This window comes from Penicillium diatomitis (assembly GCF_028827545.1).
Source record: "Penicillium diatomitis strain IBT 30728 chromosome Unknown utg000014l_segment0_segment0, whole genome shotgun sequence".
NCBI lineage: Eukaryota > Fungi > Ascomycota > Eurotiomycetes > Eurotiales > Aspergillaceae > Penicillium > Penicillium diatomitis.
In genome coordinates this window covers 112979-140102 of record NW_026623186.1, presented here as the reverse complement: position 1 = coordinate 140102, position 27124 = coordinate 112979, and the positions used below count along the sequence as shown (strand labels likewise).

The 27124-nt window shown below is 45.5% G+C and overlaps 6 protein-coding genes across 6 annotated transcripts; 5 read left to right on the top strand and 1 right to left on the bottom strand.

Annotated features, from left to right (window-relative positions):
- Positions 1-5447: 5447 nt before the first annotated feature.
- On the top strand, positions 5448-6352 carry N7539_008768 (BTB/POZ domain-containing protein; the record flags this gene model as incomplete). Its single annotated transcript, XM_056938363.1, has 2 exons — positions 5448-5621; positions 5687-6352. 2 exons carry the CDS (start codon positions 5448-5450, stop codon positions 6350-6352), a joined length of 840 nt encoding a protein of 279 aa, XP_056786371.1.
- Positions 6353-11811: 5459 nt separating this feature from the next.
- On the top strand, positions 11812-12219 carry N7539_008767 (uncharacterized protein; the record flags this gene model as incomplete). The annotated part of the gene is made up of 1 exon (XM_056938362.1): positions 11812-12219. One exon carries the CDS (start codon positions 11812-11814, stop codon positions 12217-12219), a length of 408 nt encoding a protein of 135 aa, XP_056786370.1.
- Positions 12220-12685: 466 nt separating this feature from the next.
- On the bottom strand, positions 12686-13633 carry N7539_008766 (uncharacterized protein; the record flags this gene model as incomplete). Its single annotated transcript, XM_056938361.1, has 1 exon — positions 12686-13633. One exon carries the CDS (start codon positions 13631-13633, stop codon positions 12686-12688), a length of 948 nt encoding a protein of 315 aa, XP_056786369.1.
- A 3137-nt stretch (positions 13634-16770) lies between these two features.
- On the top strand, positions 16771-17179 carry N7539_008765 (uncharacterized protein; the record flags this gene model as incomplete). The annotated part of the gene is made up of 2 exons (XM_056938360.1): positions 16771-16808; positions 16888-17179. 2 exons carry the CDS (start codon positions 16771-16773, stop codon positions 17177-17179), a joined length of 330 nt encoding a protein of 109 aa, XP_056786368.1.
- Positions 17180-24224: 7045 nt separating this feature from the next.
- On the top strand, positions 24225-24566 carry N7539_008764 (uncharacterized protein; the record flags this gene model as incomplete). Its single annotated transcript, XM_056938359.1, has 2 exons — positions 24225-24275; positions 24423-24566. 2 exons carry the CDS (start codon positions 24225-24227, stop codon positions 24564-24566), a joined length of 195 nt encoding a protein of 64 aa, XP_056786367.1.
- Positions 24567-24584: 18 nt separating this feature from the next.
- Positions 24585-27082, top strand: N7539_008763 (uncharacterized protein; the record flags this gene model as incomplete). The annotated part of the gene is given in 4 exon segments (XM_056938358.1): positions 24585-24965; positions 24987-25145; positions 25733-25939; positions 25952-27082. 4 exon segments carry the CDS (start codon positions 24585-24587, stop codon positions 27080-27082), a joined length of 1878 nt encoding a protein of 625 aa, XP_056786366.1.
- Between the last annotated feature and the right edge of the window lie 42 nt (positions 27083-27124).

Genomic DNA, 27124 nt, shown 5'->3' with positions numbered 1-27124 from the left:
CTCACTAGTCTCGTGAGATGCAGCAACCCATTGTAAAGTCTTACCTGCTCGCTCCCAAAATCGCAATTGCCAAATCCAGAGTCCTGCGCCTCTCTCGAATCGTAAATAAGTCATAATACACAAGTGCCGACCATGACTAAGAAAGTTGAGACTCAAAGTTGACAAGCTGGCCTCCAAATTTTCGTCTGTAATATGAAGTGATCAATGACGATTCAGGAACAGATAGCTACACGTCATGGGTATTTCAAGAGCCACTGAGCTAGTTATGTCGCAAAAGCAATACTTGTCGGACTCGTTATTAGAGAATGCAAGAGCGGTTTTCCCGACTTCCGCGCCGCTAACTGACAAGCAGTTGAACGATTTTGGCTACTGGTGATGATAGAGTGCTAGGTGTAAGGTATTTCTATCAAGTGTGATTGAAGTTGGCCAAATCTGGCTCGCTCTTTCTAGTGTAATTATGTTACGAGGCCTCTTTCTCCTGGGCCGGTTTTGAGGATCTGATGCAAAGCCAGTGTAGGGTAAATCATTTACGGATACTCTTCATACTCTTCATACCGTGGGATATTGGACAATCGTCATTTGTGCCAAGCGTTGGTTTCGTGGGATGCATTTTAACCGATGAGGGATCGTCAGATTCTTTAAAGGTTAAATGTGCCCCCAAAACATTCGTGATTACCGAAATAGATACGTGAAGCTATGCCTTTCCTGGGGGTTGCAAACCTTCTGTGCGCAATTACCGTTTCCAAAATAGCGCATTCTCGATGCTTGAACTGCACAGACATTGATCACGCCTCGCGTGACTTCCTTCACTAACACCTCGCCACTACAAAGTATCGCATGAGATAATGGTGACAGCCAATGCGACCGAATATTCTGTCCAGTGTGACGTATTTACGGACAAATCAAAGTCAGTGTTTCGAAATTACGATGCTCGCTATTATTGGATTGTACTATATTGAATGACAATAGGCAAAAGAGATGAATTCCTCAAAGTAATGGAGCTTCAGAGGCTCGTAAGATTACTTACGTTCATCCTACCTGCGTAATTATGAGGTAATGTACGCGTCTCGCATCATACGATCTCAATCATAAGAGAACGAAAAAAATTTGAGTTGTGATGTTTTACAGTGATAACCGTCAACATGGTCGGCAAATGCTTAAGAGCCATGGCGTGGTAGCTCGAGCGCAGCGGAAATTCAAGAGTGCAACTTTCTCTCCTCCTCACAGGTCATATTCGAAGCGGATCCACTCTGGCTTGGTTACATTTCTAGCAAGAGAAGACCTCACCTCATCTTTGAAGTCTCTAGTACGTTTCAATACTCCCAACACTGGCCTTGAAAAATCGACATATTTCTTCAGACTCGAAGATGGAACTCTTCAAGTGCGTTGAACACATCAATCATTATGATACGCAAGCGGCAATAGAGCATATTCGTCGCTCTCATGCTACCTTCATTAGACGCCCCGGGCGCATTGGGGAGCTTGATTCACATGACCACATATGGTATTGCTACGGCTGTAGCTCCGGTTCCAAAGATCACCGAAGTTTCGATTCTCACGAAGCAATGTGGCAACATCTCAAAGCCAAACATGACCAGGTTGTGGATTGCATGACTTCTGTCTCATGAACTAATGCTCGCGCGAGGAAGATAAGGTTTCTCTGCCTTTGTAGTGATAGGACCGATCTCGGAAAAAAAAAGATATCCGAATATCTTCAGTGGTGCACCCAGACAGAAGATCCTTGTTTTTTTGAATAGCCGTAATTGCTTGTGTTCTCTTGGGACGAATGCTATCTCGTCTCCAATCCACGAGATTCCATAAATTTGAGCTCAAATATCTCCAGTTTACAGGAAACTGCGAATCCGGGGCCTAAAAAAGGTTCCGAGAAGGTCCATGTTGCACCAGTCCCAAGACATTGTGCTAGGCCGCGTGTGACACAGATTTAGGCCCTTGAATCAGTGTGCAAGATATATGAATCGTAGTGTACTAATCGTAAGATATAGCATGACACAATTCATTGCTAACTAGTGCCGGGAATTGAGTGACTAACACTTTTATAAGATCTTCTAATCGTCTATTACCGGCGGCTCCGAATATGGCTGAGTCTGGACTGTTCTGACACAAGCCAGGGTGTCACGGCGTAGGCTTCTGTCGCATGGGGAGACGATTCATGGTGGAATCGCCCCCGCGTCACCTAAGGGAAAGAACCCTATGGGGCCCATGTGGAGATGTGGGAACTCGGCAAGCGGGACCTTGATATGTTTATCGTGGAATCAGTGGGGTCCTAACCAAGACTCCAAGATTCAGTCTTTGGAATTCAGGCCCCACAGACTTGGACTCTCTGCCTAGCCAACAGGTTCTCTGACCTGCAATCCAGACACCGTAACACAAGGGGTCAACACACACACAATAGAATGTGTTTGATAAGGACAGAATGAGCGAGCGTTTGTGCTCCTAGATCCGGCCCCGAACTCAACACCATCCCACAACTGAGAGTTGAGCCATTGATTGCAGCAAAGAATTTGAGAATCTTCAGGAGGTACATACCTACATATTCTGCGACAACCTGTGGGTTAGTTGGGGTTTAAAGACAAGTATGTTATTGTCCTGCGTCGCCTCGCATTCGTCACCCCTCATATCGGGTGACCACGCTGTAACAGAGGTTATGCAACGGTTTTATTCGCGGCCTTTATTGCAAAATTCACCCTCGAGGTGGGAAACCTCCCGATTCCGGTGATATTGGATCCCAAATGCGGCCCTACTTAAAAAGCTACAAGGTCAATCTACCAATGTATTATCTATTTTTATGGATATTGAGGGATATAGTCTTTTTAAACACGAGAGTAATTTCATCCCGCGAATCAGGTCTTTCGGATATACTCTTTTCTGTGAAACTATATCAATAATCTACATTTTAAGAAGAAGCCTCGAGTTACGGATGTTAATTCCGTCGGATCCCGAAGGTAGAAAGACTAGAGTACCTCTGACCTTTATCAACCACTGTTACATTACTAAGCTTGGAAGTAGTTGTGTTAACTAGTTAATAACCGTCCCTTTTCACCCGCATTAGGCTTTGCTATATGGGAGGTCTGTAAAATACGCGTGAGAAGTGAGCCAAATTTGATAGAAAGATACTCGATCATGATCACGCGCGATCAATTCGCACACGACCAAATTCATCAGACTTGACGACTAGTGGCTCCATTCCGCTACTTGCCCGAGGCATTAAAGTCCATTGCTACAGATGCGTCGCGAAAAGCCTGTTAGTCATTTTTCTGGCTGGTTAGCCTCCAGCTACTGACGGTCACTCAAAATTTGAGTGCTACCAAAGCTTTTTTACACCGAAGTCCGCTCCTCCCGATCAAGCAAACGAAAGTTCTATTCACTGGTGATCCTCGCGTGACATACAAGTAACAGGAAGATACAAAACCAAAATCCCCATATACACAAATGTTCTTTTTGAGTACTCTCGTTTCTTTTACAGAGACTATAGTTGCGAAGAACTCGCTAAGGGTCTTTGACAATATACCTTAACATTGTCGCGGTGCAGGCTTTACATTGTGTTGATATGCAATTCTTGATCGCATCGTTCCCTTGGCGTCCGGTGCAAGAACCTTAAGCCCGAGGGTAAGCTCGCTTGGCACGCGGAACCTTGATAAATATTGTAAGTGTTGGAAGTTTTAATACAAGGTATCCTACAGAACTTGCACGCTATGATTTAGTGAGGCATAAAGAATGATTACAGCCAGGTTCAAGGTTACAATCCCCTTTCGGCCGCTCGTGTGTTTAATCTCTAGCAATTAGATTCCATGGAATGACCTTCAACCAGAGGCCGTATGATGTTATTTACCGATTAAAGGTGCTTTTGCAGAAATAGAGCTGAAAGGTCATAGCTAGCTACCTAAGGTACCCAAAAGGAGCGATTAAAAGTTTATGCGGTTCAAATCCTTGGTGTTTAGATGTTTTGCGCTGTAAACCTTCAGGATTGCATTGCTGCACTTGTTGTCGCTACGCTACTGCGGATGGTCATCCACCTACTTCGGCAAGAACGCAAGCGCAACCCGTCTGCACAAGACAATCCCTGTAACTTCGTGTATAGCGGTCAAATGGGATGCAATAGTGATTGTCACAAAATGTGATGGCTACAGTACTGGAATCCAATACAGAGCTTTGCGTTTACGCGTCTTACAAATATTCGAATACGATATTCCTGTTTGACTCGAATACGAAATCTGAATCACGCGTTGCCCGGGAATTGCATTTCTGAACAGGGACCTCACTCCCCCGTCTCTTCGTATGCGCCCTTTGCATCGCGTAATACAGGTCGATATTGTGGATTCAGATACAATCATATCAGATATCAAGCATGATCGGTATTTTATCAGCTTCCATCAGTCCGGTCATATCTGCTTCTCATGTTAAGTTTACTGCAGAACATAGTTATGGGCACCCCGCGGTCGCAATATATCAAAGAAAGCAAAGCAGGCCCGATTCTTACGTAAACGGGGGACAATCTGGGCGCTGAGAAAGCCCAGAAGCCTTTCGTCGACCAGGAAACTAGTCACTAATAGGTTACTGTTGAAAATTTGACGCATTTGACAAGAATAGTCTATTACTAATTCGACCGGGAATATATAAATAGTATTGATTGCTAGTTTCCGTGATGTATTGGAAGGCTGACAACCTGTTAGATGCCTGAGAACGTGCCATTACCTTGACGCTGCCGTTTCTTATGGGGACACTTTTCCCGGAGAAAGTATTCCTGCTTTATTGTTGGTTGACGGATGGGACTTTTCTCGTCTACTCACTATTATTGGATTTGCTATAGTCATTTCCATAGTCGTCACAGCAATTGGGTCTGCAGCTGGACAGAGTATCAGTACCGGGCTAACGGCAGGCAGTTATGCATTTGGGGCGGTGTCTGTTTTAATGACCACCCTTACTCTCTTTAGCGCTGTAGTCTGAATACATTACCAATACCGGAAATTCGTTTAATTAAATCATATTCCTTTGTTTATGCCTCTGCTTTATCTACATGCGCGGGTGTGGCTGTTAAGAATGCCTTTTATGACTAGCTTATCTGGATCCTGGGCCCACAATGGAGTCCCAAGAACCGGCGTGCTTACGGCAGGTATGTTTGGTAAGACTATACTGTAGAGTCGCTTCTCTCCTGTGTGTTAAACCACAGGTTGAGAAGCGCTGTTTCACAATTACAGCAGTTGGAAATCAATGTATAGCGTGCTGTAACATCAAATACTGGATCTCAGTATTAGGATCCCCGTATCTTCATCACTCGACAGTCTACGCGTCATTGCCACACTGAACTAGCTCTTTGCCTTGTTTAGTATATATTATTTGTCCACGTAAAACGTGTGCCGGGACCCAGCTTCAATCATTATATCCAGGTTTCTATCTTAAATCTTTTCCTCGTGCGAGATCCAATGCCAATGGACGCGACATCAACCACGTCTGAACTCAAGGACGTGATGCGAGACTTACTTCTACGAGGCCGGTTCTTTGACATGAAGATTCTTTGCCAAGGAATTACTTTCAAGGTTCACCAAGCTATTGTGTGTACTCAGTCAAGCTATTTCTATAGCGCGATGTGCGATGGCTTCAAGGTATATTTTGACAGGAAACGGCAGATATTTTCGGTCGCTTACTTACTTTTTGGGAATCGATTGAGAAAGCTGTCAATATCGAAGACGACACCCCAGAGACCATGGAGCGTGTTCTATCTTTTCTCTATCTCAGGGAGTATAGTGAGGATGGGCACATAATTCAATATCAACAACCCATATCGGCGCTTCCCATTTGTGACCATGAATCTGGTTCATCTCTTTCGGAAAACAAGCCAGAAATCTCAGAGCCAGCCAACCAAGCTGCTTTCAACAACATTGAAGTATTCATCGCTGCTGATAAGTACGCAATCCTTCCATTGAAATCTCTGGCTACCCTGAAGTTTTCACGATGGGCGAACACAAATTGCAGCTCTCCAATGTTTCACGAAGTCGTGCAAAAGGTCATGATGTCAGTACCACCACATGAATCAACTCTTCGGGAAGTGATTGCAGACGTCATATCGAGGCATGTCTTCGACCTTATCAAAGACCCGGAGATAGTACACAACTTGGATTCTTTTGGATGTCTTGAGTCCCTCGTTATTGCGAGATTAATCAGCAACGAGATGGTGAAACGGCCTAACGAATATGACGTTCTGCGAGCGTTGGTTCAGAAGATCAACGCTTCTCGGCGCTGTCGGCATTGTGCGAAAGATTTTAACGTAAGATTAATAAGTGGGGAGTATCTAGATGAGAATTTCCGCTGCGCTTCTTGCAATACACGAAATTGAAGCGTCCTATTTTATTTTCTGGTTTCGTCACAATTGTTGTGGTCCCTACCACTCTACTCCAAAGTAGAGAAAGGAGTAACAGAGAATCAATCATATATCAATAGCTCCTACGCCGTATTCGATATCCATAGTAACACGCGGACGATCTCTTTGAAGATGGAATCTGCCAGTCTCATCACTGCATTCTCTCTTTCAGCTTTATACGTATTGATCGTCGTTTCGAAATATTAGCCCGTAATTCGCTCCTCATTTTGCGCTTGGCCGGGATATTTGTATGCAAGGATTTCATGCTGGCCTCTATGGTCGATTTGCTTTGATTGACAAATGGACTCGGTGAAAAGCGGCTAACTTGAACATGCGTCGCATATAATGCATCTGAAGTCATTTTCAAACATAAATTTTCTACGTACTTGGAATAACATTGTGTTGCTAAAAATCCCTCTCGGTTATGACCTGGAAATCATCCACGTACCCTTCTTGAAATCTCCTGTGTTTTTTGACTCTTCTCGCGCTATAGGAGAACCTATTTGAGTAATTTGAGTATAGTCAAATTTCCGGCAGCTGCGGTATCTCAGAAATGTTGAACCCGGAGTAGATTCCCTAAGGACCAAATTCGGTGATTTGATGGGACAATTTTCTCTGGCCCATCTTTCGTAATCTGGAGTATCATGCGAACTGTATCGGCTTCCGAGTTATCTTCGTCTGGCTTTCGCTGTCATTCTCGTCGACAACAATGGAACTGGCTCTAGTTAATCCATTTGAGACAGTTAGAACCACATCGGACATGGCGTTAGGTGCAAACTGAGAAAACCATTGGTTGTTTAGCTTCGTGAACACAGTACTCAAGCAGAAAATGGCCATTGCATATTTTAAAGTCAATCTTCTCAACTCAGATACCGCAAAATGTTTGATATTCCAAGCACAAAGCTGCTGTTCTGCTAGATGGGGCTGATCAGTTATGGGGTAAAGGTGAACGTGAACGTTATATATGGTGGTGGTCTCTTAAATACCTCTCGGGATCGCGGGTTAGCTTCCTAAGAGTACCAAAGTCTGTCGAACATGAACCGACCCTCTTGGGAGCTATACTGATCCTAGGACTCTGGGTAAAGTTCCCAGAGCAGGCACTAGTCATCCTAAGGTAGACACAAAGTAATCGATTGACAATTGACAACCTTTAGAACTAATCTAATGTGGATAGTTTCAGGTCTTCCGCGGAAATAAAGCTTAGTAGACCCATAAAAAAAAATTCGTTCCTAGAATACGCAAAATTACTTCTAGGAATACGTGTTAGCTTGTCTAGGAGTGCAAAATCTGTCTCTGAGAACGTCAACATCCATCCTGGGAGCTATATTGAGCCTAAAACACTAGGTAAAGATTCCAGAAACACGTCCGTCGATCCTGGGACATAATTCCTTCAAAATGTGGATAAAGAAACTTTGGGCTGCTTCATGTACGGATACACTCCTTGCTTTCACAGCGACATCGTGTTAAGATACGTGTTGGGTAGTCCCGGTGACTATACTGCTCCTGGACCACGAAGCCGTTCTTGAAGGTTAAAAGCGGGGCTTTGGGCCCTCAAATGCCTCTGGGATTGCCTGGAGCGCACGTGATGGATATTCGGAGTCAATGAGCTTACACAATGCTCTCTACGAGCTTCAAGAACGTGCAAGTCGACCCTAGGAGCTTGAGTGTCTCTGACATTGGTAGTGTTGGTTGATGGAGGCTTCCAATAAACATCCGCGGGTTCTTAGTTTCCATGTCTCCTTTTTCTGCGGTCTCCCGAGCCCCATTTTGACACAAAAATTACCACGGGGCATTGTCAGTTAGGATAAGTTGTTTATTCAGAGTAATAATAATTTGAGCTTCATTTTCCTACCTAGCCTATCTCTATTTTTAACATTTTTGCCCATATTCTTCGTGCCAAAGGCCGGTATCTTAGCTATAACGGATCCTGTGCCTCATCTTTTAATGTCAACATCCAGCTTCACCGAACCAGTTTTATACTGAACTGGTAGTGTTCGAGTGGGCTTGTGCTAGCGGCAATGTGTTCTTTATCAGAGCAGTCTCAGTCTCTATAGGACGAGCTAAAAAAGCAGACCTTACTATAGTGTTGTTCAATATTAAGTCCATTCTTAAGCACACATTAGGCCATAAGGCTGAGTGACATCATTGCTCTAATCAAAGCAGCGGGTATAATCCATGGGACACCCAACACCAGCTTTGATTGGGGGTAAGGGATGTTGTTTTAGGTGTAAGTAATTATTTACTCGGCCTCAATTTATTCGGCGGAGATACTCTATTTACAGTACCCGTCCAATTTTCCATTAACCTGTTCAAAAATGAGGATGTAGTCAAAGACTACGATGGTCAAGAATGGTTCGCATCTATAAATACCATCTCAAAGATCCACTCCGACCCCTCTAGCCACAAGTTCCGTTAGCGGTAGCACTTCAGTTTGCCTCGTGCAAGGATTCTTTTCCTTAAAGCGGGACTTAAGTACTCAGATCAGCCAGGTATGTCATTTTGATTTTCCACGACGTCCCTTGGAATGATTGCGTGATGTCTAACCGTAAAGACTAGAGCACCCCGAAGCGTGTGGCGCTAGGCGGACAGGGACAGAGGTAAGCGTACTCTCCCTTGGAGTATATACCGGGTGGGTCACGTGTGGTCCTTACCGTCACTCGCCCTGGGGCGTAATATTGATGTTGTTGCTATATATTAAGCCGTAATTTTGGTATTAAATTTAATACCCTTAGTAAAACTAGATACAACTACTATTATATAAAGTTTGAATAAATTCTATAAAGCTTTTGTGTAGTAATTTATCTTTCTGTGAGGTTGACTGTCCCGGTCGGGTAGATATTGAAGAGGGGAATGCTCAAGGCAGTCTGATCTCGCCAGACAGGTCGAGTCATAGAGGAACCAAACCAAAACCACAAGCAAGCCAGTCCCGAAATCCTCCAAGGTAACCGTACAATCCGATGTCAGGAACCAAGGGCAGGAATCAAAAAGAGTGTGACATTGCAAGTGTCAGGAATCTGACTGTAAAGACCGTCCTGAAGCCTCAATCCAAACCGTTGATCAGGCACCTCTCACTACTAAGCATCTCCGCTACGGAATATCAACCTTCAAGTACATGTAACCAGATTCCCCACTACAATGTATATATTTGCGGGTAGGTAACCCGAACTTTTTGAAGTACCCGAAAGTATTTGATAAGGTTGTATTTCAAGCCTTATTTCTAACATCATGATATAATTAGTATATCATTAATATTATTAACTATATAGGTTGAATAGCCTATAAATAGATATGATTACTATATAAAACCTAAGATTACCTGAGATCAGCGATATAACCATACAAATACTATAAAATACCTTCCGTTTTGAGAATCTGGGCTACCCATGGGACCCACGGCCAAAATACGATACCCATGGGAATACCCATGGGTACCCACGGCTAAAAAATTTCGACCCAAACACATATTTTTCGCCCATACCCAAATACCCATACGGGTCCCATGGGTATTCCCTCTAGCTGCGCTTATGCTGTAGAGAGCTAACCCTGGTACGCAATGATATCTCTCTATTTCATTGCTTGTATCACCTATTGCGAGTTTCATTCGCTGCCAGCCCGCCGACGACACGTGGTTTTTAAGATAAGCTAATATGATTGGTCCAAGGATTATGAGTACTTGTTAGAAATGACACAGAGCCCGTTTCATGTCGACGACACACTTCACTCTCCCGTGTGAAGGGCTATAGCAGAATTGATTCAATTATACTAGGCCACATGCAATTTACAACAATCTCGAGGAAAGAAAGAAGAAAGGACAGGGGTGGTCGCGGTCCGGGCCAGAGCCCGGTGGTAAACCATGTGCCATGCATGGCCTTTCGGATATCGTCTTGGCAGAAGGATTCTGAGCGATTCTATTACGAGGTTCTAGAGGGTTCTATCCGAGACGGGGCCAACACTCTTAAGGACCACAACCGACTCCTCTCTCTTCTTCTTTCTTTCCTCAAGATTGTTATAGACAGCATGTCGGCCCAATGCAATTGAATCAATTCCGCTACAGCCCTTCACAGAATCCTCTAGAACCTCGTGATAGAATCGCTCGAAATCGCCTGCCAAGACTATATTTGAAGAGGCCATGGCACATGGTGTATTACCGGGCCCTGGCCCGTCACACTGTCCACCAGTTCTGCCTGGATGTAAATAAGCCCTTGCACAGTGGTTTTCAGTAACCGAAGATCTCCTGGCAAAATTATTCCCAGTGATTACATTTTTATACATGCAAAACATTCACAAGACAAGCTCTGCGCGAGGACCTCTGATATTATTGCCCCGTTCATATCCCACTTGACTACGTACAGTAGTGCGTAATGCTGCGACAATACGTGGTAAGAGCCTCTCACTAGGCGCTTTTCGCGCCAAGGACTGAATAAGCACCGTGGTTCCAAATTTTCCTACGTTGTATGCGGATATGAACTCTTCGTCTGGCTATTTAATGTAGAGTGCAGCATATTCTTCTGCGCTTTTACGGCCTACGCTGGACGGAATCTCATATGTGTCCAAGACCCTCTACCCTTGTAAATGCCTGTTAGATCCAGAGGAAACGCGAAGCAGCGAGCCCCCTCCTTTATTGAAGAGGTAGATATATGTTCTCAATCATCAAATCTATATTCATGAAAGAAGGGCTTCTTCTGACACGGTTAGGTAGACCCCGTCTCCGCCTCCTCCGCATGCTGCTCAGTCCCTACCTTCTAGCGATGAGGGCTCGGACAAGGAAAACCGTGAGCCAATTTTCCGGGTCCGCGATACTCCGATAGAAGTATTAGATCCAATTCTCCTGCATTTGCATGATGTTGCCCATAAGATTGCCGACCTCTTCTATGCAGTGATGGCATTATCTATTCGAGAAATATTTGCTCGTGTTTCGTGTCGTGTTTGATAATTCATAGTGAGAAATTGTGATCTAAGATTTCTTGACCATCTTATGTAGTCATGACTTGGAGAGAGAAGTTTACGCAAACAAAGCACCAGTTAGGGGGCAGTTGGTGATATTTTGGTGATAGCTTGGTCGGATATAGGTCGAATGTAGCGCCCTCCTTTTTGACCGGTTTTGCGTCGCCAATGCCTATCCACTAACGCCCGTGTATAGTACGCGCCGAGCACACTTGCTACTACCCATTCGAGGCTAAGGTGCCGTCGAATTTTGTCACATCAGTATACGCGCCGAGATTGAGCGAGTTTGAGGGAATATACTATCACATAGGTCTTAGCGGCAAAAGTGGCCCGTCACAAGGCGAAAATATGATTTTTTGGGTAAGCATGACATAAATACTTTACGATTCCCCTTCCTCGTCTACAAGAACAGAACTTTCCAAACAGAACTCTCCGTATTCTCTCCTATCACCCGATACTGCCCGATAGAATCATCTACGCCATCATCCAAAATGTCGACGGCCTCCGCTCCTGGTACAGCTAGCCGCACAGTGAGTGCCCGTGAAAGAGCTCTTGCAGTTAAAAAAGAGCAAGAAGACGCACTGGCTAGGCTGCATCTCAACGTCCTATACATTGTCCTCTATATACGAACAGATCCACCCCGATCGGACGACTTTCACTGGGGCTACTATTTCCACACAACCCCGCAAGGTGGACTGAAGTACCACATGAGAAATTTGGGTGCTGGGTGGATACCAGACCATGGCTCAACTGGTGGTGTATTCAAATCCAATTTTCTGTGTGTTCTTATTGAAATCGGAAGAGTTCCTCCAGAGAAACACAGCCAGCTTGATCAAGTCATGAAATCTCGCGATCGAGATGTCAATTCTATTCCTGGTGTCACATGCCGCGTCTGGTAGATGGTCATCTTGCAATCGTTGATTCAGGCCCGAATAGTCCGCTGCAACAGTGTTGAAGCATTGCAACGGGAGTGTATGGATTTCGGAAACAAATACAGCAAGAGTACTGCAAGCAATATCCAGCCGCGGCCCGTTGTCAAATCGCAGAGGTGTCTTTGAAGAGGGGGGGGGGGGTAATGAGCAAGCCGGCCTCCTAACATCTGTCTGGGCACCACCTGTCGTTCGCTATGGTATTCTTGAGCTCTTGCTGACTTTATTATTTTTCACCTTGTCCCTCGTTTGGTTTGTTCAAGACCGGTTCCCTTGGATAAATGGGCATGTTGAGTTTTGTCCGCCTTGCCATGAGTTAGCTATTTACGATTGGTATATGTCATTCTTTCGAAAAACCAGCAGTGATATTTATTTAAGGATTCGGTTTTAAAGATAAATTGAAGCTACAATGATTCATGTTTACAACATTGAACCATTACATTGCTATGTATGAGTCGACCGTTAGAAGGTTAAGGGCGATGTCCGAAGCCAGTTCACCCAAGTATCGGTCACCTCCCATCCAAGAGGCCACTTGAAACCACCAGCTACCTTTGCCGAACCGCATTGCTGTTGTGTATTCCCAGTATTCAGGATACCACCCAGCAGATTCCCAATCCAAGAACCCGGATAGATGCCCATCGTCGCCGATTAAAATATTGTGAGCCTTGAAGTCCCCGTGCGTGAATGTAATCCGATAATCACGTTGTTTGAGCTTTTCTGCACGCGCTAGGGTGTCCTCGTACTCAACCATAGTTTTAAAGCCATGAGGTGAAGCGGGCGAAATCAAATATTCAAGGAGTTGTGCATGATCGGTGAAGGGCCCCATTACATGTCCAGGGACCCGCGGACTCCGCAGAGGCGTCCCAGTAGGGGAGCAGATGGAATGGTGGTTAGGTGGGAGCCACGAACGCATTGAACGCACACATTTGTTGAGTTCCTCTAGCCATGGTTCTTCTAGGTCGACTTGCAGCTCATCATCCGAATTTTCCAGGGAAACTCCAGGCAGCCTAGTCATCAAGATCGATATCTTCCTGTTGAACGGAGCCTTTAGATGTTCGCCGTAATTGAGTACCCTGGGAACAGGAATTCCGGCGGCAGCTGCCATTTGCATTGACACCACTTCTTCTATGCTGGTCCGATCTGTCCATTTCATGACGAGGCCAAAGGGCAATTGGACGATATTGGCATTGAATGTGATTCCGAACCAGGAGCAATACCACTGGGAAAAGTAGTAAAGAGACTTGTGCACAACGCCCCATGCTACCCTGACATTCCTGCTGGAAACACGAGGCAAGGCCGGTGTTTTCTCCGAAATTGTAGACGGCATTACTCGTGGCCAGGTAAAGTCCGGCCGTAGGATGGCGGGGATGAAAGATTCAAGCATGTTTCACACGACAGAGGACTGTCGGGCGGATATAGGTCGATACGTGTCAGTAGGTGGAATGTATAAAGAGCCGTGTTTCCTAGCTCAAAAGAAGCACAATCCAGGGATCATGACGGTCTCACGTGACTGCCGGAGGTGTGTCTAAAAATTTCCACTCAGCGGCCTACACTCCGCGACTTCGCGCCCCTACTCCGCGGAGCTTAGGTGCTGGACCCGGGTGAAGTGGCCGTGACGCGGCTGGCGTATCTCTATTAGTAAGGTACTGTGCTGGGATCTAGCACGTGATTCGGACTAACAATCTAGCAACACGTGACACCGGCAGACATTCTCTTCCGAGGGTAAATCTAAGTAATCAAGTCGATACATCAGCATCATCTTGCAGATTAGCAACCACTAAGGACGGTTCTATTTATCCGACATAGGCCCTCACCTCCAAAATCAGGGGACTACCAAAAGAAGCACTACCAGTACCCAGCGCCCCGGGCTTGATTTGGTTAATCTATGTGGTGAGAATAGACCAGATACCACACCCAATCATCAACTTATCATCATCCCGGACATCTTATCTCCTTTTCTCTTGTGAAAGGTTGGAATCTGATTCAGTTTCAGGGAGTTCGCATACCTCTCTGCTTTTGGCTGACTGATCGACTGATTCATCGGTTGACGACCCACAAATTGAGGAAAAGAAGAAGAAGACTTGTAAGACGTTTCCTGTAGGCTAATTTCGGGCCTTGTTATTGTTTTGTTACGACCCAGCCACACTACGCATATAGGGCCTAGCCACACTACACACGTGGGGCCTATAGGCCGCCGTAGTATACTTGCGCAAGGTACAGTTACGCCCCGCCGTACCCGCAGGACCTAACTACTACCCATAGGAGCTGTAACGAGATCTACTTGTACAAGGTAGAAAGACTTGATTAGGCCTTGCAATTACTCGCGAGTCCTCGGCTCGCGCTACTCGCGAGTTCGAGTCAGAAAGTCTGGCTCGCGAGCCGTACGACGGTAATACACTAGTAATCGAGCCGATCGAACCGCGAGTTTTTCTGGCTCGCTATATATGATAATAAATTACCGGCTCGGTTTTACAATACCGTACGAGCGGGAAGACTCGCGAGTCGAGTCCAAAAAGCCGGCTCGCCGCGAGCAATTGCAAGGTCTAGACTTGATCGTCAGGGAAGAAGAGGGCGCCGCTGGTCAGGAGTGAATTCCAAGACTAATTCTTGAGGATCCCTCGAGGATCCCTCGAGGGAGGCTATCTTATAGCTCCCCAGGATTTCGCACAGGGGCCTGATAGTCCCTTGTGCTACATGCCTGCGTGATAGAACCTGAGGGGTTCGAAACCTTCGAAACGGTGGTGTAACCCGGGCTTGATCCTTCAGGTCCCAGACCCTGCGGGATCTGGGTGGTCCTTGTCAGGAGGTCGCTGAATAGAAGGTACCAGGCAAAATCAGTATTTATCGATCATTATTGTTCATTAGCCAGGTACGGTGATATCGGTGAATGAGCCAAAAATGTGAATTACCACCTTCGTCGAGTTTCACCAGAACACCAAAAGGTTCCTACTATCCCCTGACAGCGGCCCTCAGATAGCAAATGGACACCGTCTAGATGATTGAAAATATCAGGTTCATTAATGGGAAGTCTAGAATCATTACTTAACTGTCTTTAGTAGACCAAGAGGGAGACTAATTAATTCTCGACGAATTCACAAATACTAAGCTACGAGACTATCTAATAGTTGTGATAGAATATCGGAACGGATACACTCATTTTTCGGATGCACGTTATCGGATCGGAGAACAATCTTGTGAAGACCAACGCAACGACCGCAGGGGGAAACTGAACGATAACCGCCCTCCTCGATACGTTGGCATGAACGGCTCTTCGTGATAGACCTCTTTGAAAATGTGTTCAGTAGTTATCACGGAGAAACGACAGTATGAACAAAAGACTGGCATACACACGTACCTGAGGGCTGGTATATTACTATATGAGAAGGACTTTCGAGGTCAAGTCTAGGCTCCTCAGACTCTCGACTAACCTGGTCGGTTTTTAACACCCGTCAATACAGTAAGCTCAGATCCTAGTCAACATAAGGAGCCTGATAGGTGGAAAGATCCACCGCACTATTCTCGAATTAGGTTATACACTTAAATGCTCGCCGTTAGGCATGGTCAAGCCTTCCCATTCATTACACTATCTCCAAATTTTTCCTGGGGATTCAATCCAAATACCCAGTCAAAGAGAAAATTCACATTCAAATTGAAGGTGCTATCGCAAACCAAAACTTTCAGCTTTGAGTCTGAGTCAATCATTGTAGAATGTCAGGTCGCGATCATGATACACCGGTCCAAAGGTATGTCGAGCGGCAGGTGTGTTATGTTATAGTACCACCATCACTTCTTGAAGGCTTTTATTGTATCCTTGAGTCAATGAGTAAGATAACCTGTGGGCGAGTAGAACAGAAATCTATCCTCTGTTTTCTTGATCGCAGGGCTGATTGACGAAGGTTCAAATTTATAGCAAATTTCTTTCTTTCAGGGGTTAATGGGCCTTCATGCCGGCACTACCGCGCGGTGATATAGAGAAATTTACTTTGGGTGATTACTCACGGCATGAGAAGACCTCGGCGCCTAATTCAAAAATCCTCTTATTCTCAGGATGTGTTCATTTTTTTCTCACAGGTGAGGGGTTTTCGCTTAGCCGACGCCACCTAAATCCGCGAACGTTAAAAACAACTCTTGGAGTAGCCACCCCCTTCCGAGGTTGAATCTTATCATATGCTAGTCAAACCAAACTCCACAATATTTTCTAAAGAAGACCTACAATCACACAATTTGATACATAACTCACGTATTTGGGATCATGAAATCATGAGGGTGGCAAGAAAAGAGTCATTGGCAGAGAACACTTGTATCTTGGAACTGATTGATATCCATTCCAGTACTCGTGAGCTCGGTCTATAAGTACTCCTATTTCGTTGTCACGGTGCACGATACCCTGCAGAATAAGTCACGTTTATAACACGATAGTTATCCTGCATCAATCGAGCGCGCTCCCTCAATAGCCACATCGTCTCCGGTGTAGCAGGGACAGCCTAGCTGGAGAGAGCGACAAATTGGTCTATGATGAGAATGCCAGATTGCCGTAAATACCGAGGTATAAGGGTCAGGTAAGTTTTATCGGCTAGGCTTATTTGGCCATGTAAGTCATGTAAGTTAACAGATCATGGTTTCTACTGAAAGATACAGCCGGAAAGGCCGAGAGGCTCATCCAACGTTGCTTCCGCCGTTACACCCACTCCCTCGTTCACTCCGCGAAGATCCGAGTCATCACGAGAGAGTAGAAAATACACAACGACTGCACCAGGGCGGAGATGACGATTCCTGTATATTCAGTCTTGACGGTGTTGACTATCCAAAACATCGCGATGCCGAGTTTCGCTTCTCAGTCAAGTTCGTTGACGGAGTCGGAGTCATCGGCGAAAGAGAAAGCGTGAGACTCGTGCAGCGACAAGAGTTGATCAAGTACGTGGTCCAATGAACCCAGGTCTTCCGTTGCCTGATTCTGAATGTCTTGCCCGGATTTTGACACAAGCAGAAAGACACACTTCCCGTTGCACCCCAGCTATCAGTCCGCACCTAGAAACGGCACTAGAGCCTGCACAGGAACTAAATGCTTCCGGTCCCTACCCTAACGGACACAAAGTTCAAGTAAGCTTATTCTCAATAGAAATCGCCTGATCTGACTCTCGCTCTTAGCTCTTCGACTTGAGCACGGATTACAGAAGTTGAAGCAAGAATCTGCGTGAAACGGTTACTTGATTACAATGGGATGACTTCTACTGCACGATATAAATTTCACATTCTTTACGAGGCAAATGCGGATCCGGACTCCTAGCCTAGTTCTTCCCTAACGTTTCTTTGAGCCAGTAGGAACGGAGTATATTCGCACACCTCAGGAGAACTAATTGCAAGTTTACATTTTAGGTGCATGTATACCTTTGAAAAGATATAGGGATGTAGATGACAGAGCACCCAGTTCACATTAATAGAAAAATCAAACAGTCCAAGGGAATGTCCGGGGGAATTATCGGTGATCCTCAGGAATTGGGGCGCGCCTTGTCAGGTAGATTGGGGAGACGCCGGCAAGACATGATATATTTAGGAATTGAGTGGCTTGTCCTACATTGAATGACTCCTGGACGATAAGATTGATTCAGATATTTCTTTTCCTTTCTCGCCGGAACCAAACACGATGTTCTTAAAGCCACTGGAGTACAGTACCCTGCCCTCTCTCTTTATATCTTGTGCCGGAATTGGACTTCATTTTCCACTTCAGTCTCTACTTTTTTCTTCCTTGCCCACCACTTTAAACATGCACTTTCAAAAATTTCATCTCTTACTGCGTAGTTTCTGTCTTGAAGACGGTATTTGTCTCGAGAATACTCACCAGCCAGAAACGAATGTATCCCTTCCATGCCAAGTTTCATGACTTGATTTACCATATGACAGATTGCGCCAATTGTGAAATCATACTCGTGAGACTTCATTAACTGCACGGTCAGATGATGGATCAGTAGAGTTTTTAGAGCTTTCCAAATATGTAGCATATGTCCGGCGTCGCCAGATGACAGGTTACGATTCTAGTAGACACGGTAAGACAATAAGACACAGCAAGCGCGCTTCATGGGCCGCATACCTCAAACCAACAAAATTGGTCTATAGGATCTTCAGTAATCCTAAGTTGGTCCAAAAAATCCCATAAAAGGCCGAAGCCTCGATTAGCACACCCAAAGGGGTAATCTTGCATGGTTTGCAGTAATATTCCTCTAGATCGATCTCCGTCAATCTCGACCATGTTGAGTCTGTCAATGATATAGTTTCTTAACCACATGCAGCAGGATATTCGGATAGAATTATGAAAGATAATCACATCCCGTTCGAGAAGAGTTCTTGCATAAGCCACCTTTCCGTCAGTCAGGGGCTCCTCGTGGTTGAACCCAAAGAACGCATAGAACAGTTGTCGGTTTTTAGATTCGTTCGTGTCGATGGCGATGGGCGATCTTCTTCACTTTGATGCTAAATGAGACTCTCCTAGTAAAGTGAGCTCCCTACAAGATAGTTTTCGCAAGGTATAATCGTTTCTCTTCGAAATACCCTGCGACGATTTCGGGTGCAATGGTGGCTTCCTTGACCCCCGAGATGGCTTTTGAACCCTCCCGCTCATTCAGATTGTCCCTCGATTCGAATCCAATGTCACAGAGAAAAACTTACATTGGTCGTCCTTGTCGCATATATCTGGTTCTCTAAGCCAGCTATGCATCTTATTGATGTTGAATTATAAATTATATTCTTTTTTCACTGTTGTCGGTAAAACTGCTTCAATGCTTGCTGAATCATGTGTAGAAAATGGAATGTAGTGATTTAGTTCCGTACTTAGCAATACTAGATACTAGACATCGAAATAAGCAGATCTACTGTGGCTTTGACGCCAACTCTGCTGTCCAGACCACTGCGCCCGCCATCTAGTACTCTAAAGCACACACTTGTTATTGGGTGTTCAGTATTATTTGGATGCCATTCGGCGTCTGACCTTTTCTGCCACCGGCCCACTCTCACCATTTGGGCTCTCCAGACCCTTCTACTCGGCGTCTTCGTCGGATCTCTCTTTTAGCTTAGAATCGAGTTTGTGGGCGCTGCCGCTATTTAAATTTTCCCAAAATGGTGTGATAACAGTACCAGTGTGTTATTTTGGTCGAAAAGATGCCTCATTAAGTACTACCGCTCATACAGAATCATCTGGATGAAGGTATTTAGAAATTGCAGGGAAAGTAGAGAAGTAAAGATGACAGCAGACTTGCTTAGGCTTTTATTCACTTGTTCTTTTTTGTTTTTACTATATCACCATTCCAAGATTTACTACTTGTAGATAGGAGATCAAACCGTGGAGCTCTAGGCTTTTTATTCATCAAGGTTAGTGCGGTGCAGACAAGGTTGAGTTACGAACGTTTCGAGAAATGTAAAACTAGGAGTGGTGGCCGAAACCTCGTGTCGTGGGGTATTCTGCGTAATTCATTTTTTTCACCGAAAAAAAATGTTAACGTCATACTGGATTGTTCAACGCTAGATACCACAGCAGAGCTGTGCTCAGAAATCATAGGCAGCCTGTATGAAATCTTAGACACTTGTCATATTTCCGTCTTGTGGGCGGCTTTCCGCCCGGAATACTGATCGCAACAGAGCATGTCTGTGTCACAAAAAGATTATTATAGTTTAGAGTTGCCGAGGTCGTATTCCTTTCTGGGTGGTTGATTCATGGGATTTAGTCATCTAGCTTGGTGCTCGGCTCAGAACGAGGCTCCGCAGGGTCCGTAGTTAGTGCTCCATTTACTTTCAAAAAGTAGACGTTTTTCCATGCATGATTATTGAAAACAAGAAAGGCTTCGTCAATTTATTAAGTAACGGATCTTGACCTAAGTACTAGCGGGAGTAGTTACTGTCGTTGTGCGGTATGTTGATTCTCTGGCGGGGACGGTAGTGGTTATATTGACAGTTTCCACGACAACAATAGTGGTAGTCTCCCAGATAATGGTCTCCCAGACAACAAGTCGCTGGTGAACGGGGCCCCCATAGCCAGTTTGAGGGAAGAGCATGGCCGCGATTATAACGGTCCTAAACAACACAAGCATTTGGTTGATAATTTAGTCACCTTGAACTAGTACGGCTCGTAAGTAGATGGGTGGCTGTAATGTAGAAAATCGAGAGCGAAAAGGATGGCCAGCAGGAAAGTGAGTCATGTGGTCTATTTTGATGAGGTAAACATAGGCAACCTACGAGATGATGTGAAACACCATTTGTTAATATTCCTGTTTAGTATCAAATTTATGCATAATGACAGAAACGTGGTATTATTTGTGCGTGATTGCAACCAGCTCTTTTAGGTGTCCCAACTGTCCGTCTTTATATTCCTCTGTAGATTATCGCTCCGATTAATCAGAGGGATGTAAATATGAATGAGCCTGTAAATATTATTTTATAAATTAGGAAAGGGGTTCAAAATGGGAAAGAGAATTGAGAAAGCTGACGAAGAATTGAAATTTATGCACGTGGATGCTGTAAGACGCTAAGTAGGGATGTTACGGAAAGAAAGATCGTCAGAGAGACGTTCCAACGCCGCCACTAAGGTTGCTCGGGCCGATCTATCGATGCTCCCATTAGGTTTGCCCTGTTCTTCAGTCATTGATTCGTTGCCTGACTTGAGATTCCCTCATCACGCGTAACGCAAAGCAAGTACCGCCGTCGCCTAGTCCACAACCTCTAAAGTATGAATACGTAACAGGTAGAAAGAGAAAAAGTAGAAACCTCTAAGATCCTTGTACCAATGACAATTCTTTTACCGATGACATGAGCGTCACGTCATACCAGCAGCGGAAATGTTGCAGGGTATGGTAAAGAAAGGGTGAGCATCGATCCCTCGCGTGAGTCGGTTGTATTTGGATTCGTGCCGTAGTCTAAGAGGAGCTTAACAATCATAGTGTGTCCACCATGAATTGCCTAAGACAAGTGCCCCATTTCCGCTCTGCGCCCGGGCGGGGAATTCGGGCTCGCATTCCATTTCAGAAGTAATTGTACAACTCAATATGCGGCTGCTCTGCACAATAAAGCCACTCTTTTGGATGGTCATGATATGGCTTCATTTTGTGCGATCACATCCACTGCACATCCAAGAATCAGGAGTCTTTGCACAAGGCCCTCCCAGCCGCAAGCAGCAGCTATGGAAAGAAGCAAAGCGCGGGCGGGTCCGCACTCCAGCTCTATCATTGAGTCCAACTCCAGCCCCCGAAGAAACACAGCCGCTTCGTAATGCCTGCCACTTGCGGCCGCCTGTAACAGCTCTAATCGACGTGCAGGTGTTGCTTAGGGTGTCGAGAATGCCCCATATTGGCGAAGCATTTTCAAGGACGCAAGATGGCCGCACCTTGCGGCGCAGCAGACTAACAACTCATATAGGGAGGCCTGTGTGTGAGGATCCGCTCCCGCAAAAAGCAAGCATTTGCCACGCTGATATGATTGTTGCGTATAATGTGAAGGAGCGGGGAGTGATCGTTGCGATATAACGCTTCAATATCACACTGGGCTCCTATCAAAAGTTCCACCAACTTCAGATGCCCATACTCCGCAGCAATTGACAAGGCTGTCTGGCCTAGGTTACTGGAGCGCGAATTAATACATGCAATCGGATTCGACGGCTGATCATTGTCGTCTGCAGATCCTGTGGTGATACGTGGAAGCCTTTTGGTAACATTCTGTCCTTCAAGGATGGGTACAGGCAGATCAACATATCGAAGCGCCCAAGGTTGCCTTAACGACTAATGGGCGTTCACGGTCTTGGCTGGAGAGGGTAACAAGCTTTCAAAAATTTCGCTACGGTTTGGACATGACCCCGACGTGTTGCCCAGAGCAGAGCGGTACTACCAGAATAGCCAATGTTGTGCTAGTAGAGAGTGCAATCGAGTAGTGAGGGAAGTTTCCCGCAAGCTTGTGACAAAGTATTTATTTCCAGCTCTTATCCCAAAGAACCGGTGATATGAAGCAAAACTTCGTTAGACAGGTTCATGAAGTTCATTGATAGGTAGCAACCAAAGTGGTAGATTTATTGCATACAGTAGGAGCTACTGGTTACCAAAATTGAGTTAACGATATTATGCAAGTCATTGAGGATGGCGGGCTCTCCTACCTTTCCCCTATGTTGTTTGTGGACCGTCGCCCCAAGATGCGCGAATACCAGTGGGGAAGTACGCCAAAATATTTTTCTCTTCTGTGTATCGTGTAATAACGTACTGGTATACTGGCCAAGGGTATCAAAAGAAGAGTGGTGGTCAAATGACAATTGTACTTGGGTCTTGATCGACGAGAAAATTAGAGACTACTGTAATTTTCGAAATCAGTTATACCTCAAAACTCTTGCAACCACATCCCCGGAAATTAAATCCCCCCCCGTATAAGCTCTGATTGGATCAGCTATATTTCAGACCGCTATTTCAAAAAAATCGCGGTATCTTATAATACAGATATCAGACCGCGAGGGATGTATTTTACAGCTTGTTACCTCTACGGCCCTGCAAAGGCCCCTTTTAGAGGAACTGGAGACGCGCATACACCTAGGCGGGATATATTACTTCGGTTATATTCGGCCAAGATCAAGATTCCGTTAAGGGTCATGTTAGCCAACCAGGCCGGTTGAGATATTTAGCGGTGCATTTTTTCCTTCGCACGCCAACTACGGTAAAACGTAATCTGTGTTGCAACTTAGTTATATAGGGTGCGCGATTCGACAGTATACAGCTCCCCTGTGAATCATACACAAGCCGTTAAAAGATTATGGTAAACTTTGGAAGTGAAACCATCAATTCGTTCTTTGTCACCTCCTGGGAGGTTCAACTTGTACGCAGCGTATATAATGAATATATGTAATCTTGATTTCTGTTGTAGGTTGGGAATGATATTAACTTACTCTAGCCTATTGAATTATAATAGGCACCTGTATCCAATATATTATAGTGTGATACAAAATGTCAGCTTCGAATATCAAGATCCCAACTTTAGTCATTCGGAAGAGGGCCACGTACAGCTTCCTCCACAATTAGAGTGTGGCAAAGCGCTGAATGCAAATGATGCATTCTCGCAAGCAGGGCACGCAGAGCTCGTAAGTGGTAACTGATAGATTACCCTTACTGACAGGCGCACATCTCCCAACACGTCTTTTAGAGAAGACTAAGTCTGATCAAACGATCCGCCAAGTCATCGGAAGAGACAGCAACATGGCGCCCGTGGCTATCGCGACAAGGTAGATGAAAGTCGCATGCCCCAAGCCTACAGGTGAAGAATAGGCCACGTGAAATGCGCTTTTCACGACCCGCCATATGCGCTTTGCTGGACTCTCCGCAGTAGCATAACGGGTTCAAGGGATGATTGCCCCGATAATCAATAAAGCAGAGAAATTTGTCGCAAGGGTGACATTTGTAATAAGGTCGCCCCGCGTTACCTTTGCGATTTGATGAGCGTGTGATTCTTTCGCTCCCTAGTCGACCGCATGTAGGACATTGAGGGGCGGTTTGCGGCGGGGAAGCAAGGCAAGCAAGCCGTATGCTGGATAAGTCGAACGCGAGGGTTTCAATCTGCTACAAATTAATCATTAAATTCAGGGTGTTGAAGGCTGAAGCCTCACATTCATGATGTAAATGATTCCTCAAGACTGTAGTGGTTGTCAAAAGGGTGAGAGGTAATTACGGAAAGAGTCTGTACGGAAAGAGTCTGTACGGAAAGAGTCTGTACAGACAGAAGATAAATCAGAGGTGGTGCGCGCTACGCTCGCTAGATCAGCCAGGGACTATACCAGATTAGCTCGTTTAGATGGAAGGTTCTACAAGACAGGGTGCCATGCCCGCGGGGTTTGCTGAGATCCACTAGGTTTATACGGAGTTCCACAGGAGAAATCTGTGCAAGGGCTACGTTGAGGTGTCCTTGTGCTGTAGGGCGGTACCTCGGGTACACACTATCCGAGGACTGCGTATTTGCGGGAACGCATGGAAAACTACATACAAAAGCGGATTGGCCGCGACCTAGAATATTGTGGTGTAAGTACCACATCCACATTTCGTGACAACTCCTAACGGAACATTAACAAACACTTTGAAGGTACTAGTGTTGATTGGACAGCGGTGGAGGAATAGCTACTAGCGTAGGCCTATCTATTCCGTCGTGGAAAGAAGATCCGGCTCTAGATATCGATCAACTACATAGAGGACAGTGGTCCTCTTCCTTCTAGAACAGACAAGCGAGGAAAGTCATCGGTGACCACACAGATGCTCGCTGACCGAGACGCTCAGATTAACGCCGAGCAGGTCTCCGGCCAATATTCCGTCTAGCGCGATGTGTATCGTATTATGCGATGTCCCGGGCCTCTATGCCGCCACGAAGGACAATATTACTGGCAAGATCAAGAGGGAAAATGGCACCATAGATTGAAGACACACTATCTGAAAGCCCTCGTTAAATATTTGGAGCAAGGTGGAGTTCTTGAGACTCACGATGATATCCCTAATAGTGTTCGCGCGCAGCTCTATGCCGAGGAGAACCAGCGACTGGACAAAAAAAGAAAGCTGCGGAGAAACTCTACAACGGGTTCAGTGTGTCATCCAATCAATATCAATGTCCTCCCGGCTGGATCATCTCAACAATCGATACAGCCTCCTGCTAATGATACCATGTCTACCGGGCCCGGCTGTACTGAATCAATCATAATCGACGGCCTGCTAGATATCGCTGTTGACGAATATACTAGATAGCAGCAATCGCGGGCTAGCAACGAGACTTTCAGGGAGAACATCAACAAAGCACGCGACGTGACCCTCGAAAATTGTCTCGATCTTATGCAGATTTATGAGGATCAAGACCCAGGTTTCTTTGTTAAGCACGGCGTGAAAATAGGTGCCGCGCGGCGGTTCGTTCGTGACATCGGCCTTTAGGTGAAACGACGCAAAGAAGCGACTTGCAACGAAAATATTCATTTAGTGTAGTTATTTTATGTACTCTAATTAGAGAACAGCGTACAGTAGAATTCGAAATGAGTTTTAACTTTAAACTCTTCCGATTTCATTCCCGGACCTTAAGTGGAGACACGCTAATCTAATTTTAGCTCTTTCCCTGTTAATCCATGTAGGGCTGTATTGTATTCCCTGGTAACCACAATGAGTCATTGTTATAGTACCGTAATTTCTTGTAGAAACCGATGGAATTCATCGTGCAAACAAAAGGAAATCCTAACAATCTGGCAAGATCTTCTTTCATTCTCTCATGTCTTGCTTGGGCTATCTGTCACGCGCAGCCTACGCCCACACTCTTTTGCATCCAAAAGAAGGCTGTAGTGACGCTATAGAGAACTTATCTTGGTACGCAACTTGTTTCTCTATAGCTCTGGCTTCTGCTATCCACTGCGATTATCATTCGTTACCAAATCCTGAGGAAATCCGGTACTTGGTGAAACTGACATGGACCCTCCCAGAACTGCCATCGTACTGTAGAGATGACACAGAGCCCATATCATGACGATTTCATCTCCCATCCCGAAGATCCTGCAACATGGGAAAACAACTCACATTACGCTCCAACACCTGGATATTGCGGTAGTCCCAATGCAACACAGTTCAATTACAGTCCCTCCCCATCTGTTGTGCTAGAAGATCAGTCACGGTCAGATACTCTTAGGCTGCTCCAGTTGTCTGAGTGGGAAGAAGGAAGAGTATAAGACAAGGACCCGCCGACCTGTATACACTACCGTATAGAGTGGCGTTTTACAGTCAACAACCGAGAGGTGTTAAAGGACACGGAGGAAGATCTTGTTTTGGCCCCTAGTGCCTTTTGGCAGCTGTTCTTGGAGAAGAAATTAGAGAAAGTTCTTCGACGAAAAATTGCCCGTCATCGTCAGGTGAGAGCCGATGACACTGCGATTGTCGTTTCAGTGAACGACCGAACCCAGCGCAATTTGACTAAACGATTTGATGATACCGATATCATTTGGACCGCCATCGAGAAGCAGCTCCGGATGTGGTCAGGTCTATTCTCCCGGGGTAAAGAGCTCACGCTGAAGATCAGTTTCAATTACGTAGACGATCGTCACTCTCCTCCAGCCGCTGGTCGGAATGGGGAGAAAAGAGGAAAGGCGTCTGTCACGAAGAGAATGCTCGATGAGAGAGCCGCTCAGATTGATGCTGAGCAGGATGCTTCTGGAGAAAGACCTGTCTGGCGCAGCGTCTATAATCTGATGCGGTGCGCATCCTCGACTTGCCCATTAGGCCCATATTGTTGGGTGGATCCAATGGGAAAAAAGCATTACCAACTGAAGACTCATCATCTCAAGCGGCTCGTTACCCACGTCGAAAAAGGTGGGGTGTTAGACGGGCACAAGGATGTGCCAGAAACAGTATGCGAAGAATTATATATGGAAGAGCAACAAAGACAGGAAAAGAACACTCGCAAAGGAGGACATGTGACTGGGAATGGAGCACCATATCCTGCTATCAACATCAATGTCCTGCCCTCGCAGTCTTCCACCTCTGCGGCTGCACAGGTTTCTGCTGACTTCCAGTCCATGCAATCTCTAGGTCCGCTTGAGATCCCTGGACCTAGGGATGAAGCAGTCAAGGAGCATGGTGAATGGCAAGTGTCAAATGTCACTGATGACACTCTCAAGGCTGCATTTCGAGAGATCTGTGACATGATGATCGACAATGGTCATGATCTTGAGCAGGTCTACAAGGATCAAGACCCGGCATTCTTTATCGGAAAGGGCATTAAGATAGGTATTGCTCGACGGTTCGTAGAAGACATTCGGCGCTGGGTTGAGAACGTGAAGAAAGCAATCCCCATTTATGAGATAATTTAGCAACTATCCACTTTGTCGTTGGCGTACATGGCGTTTAGGAGG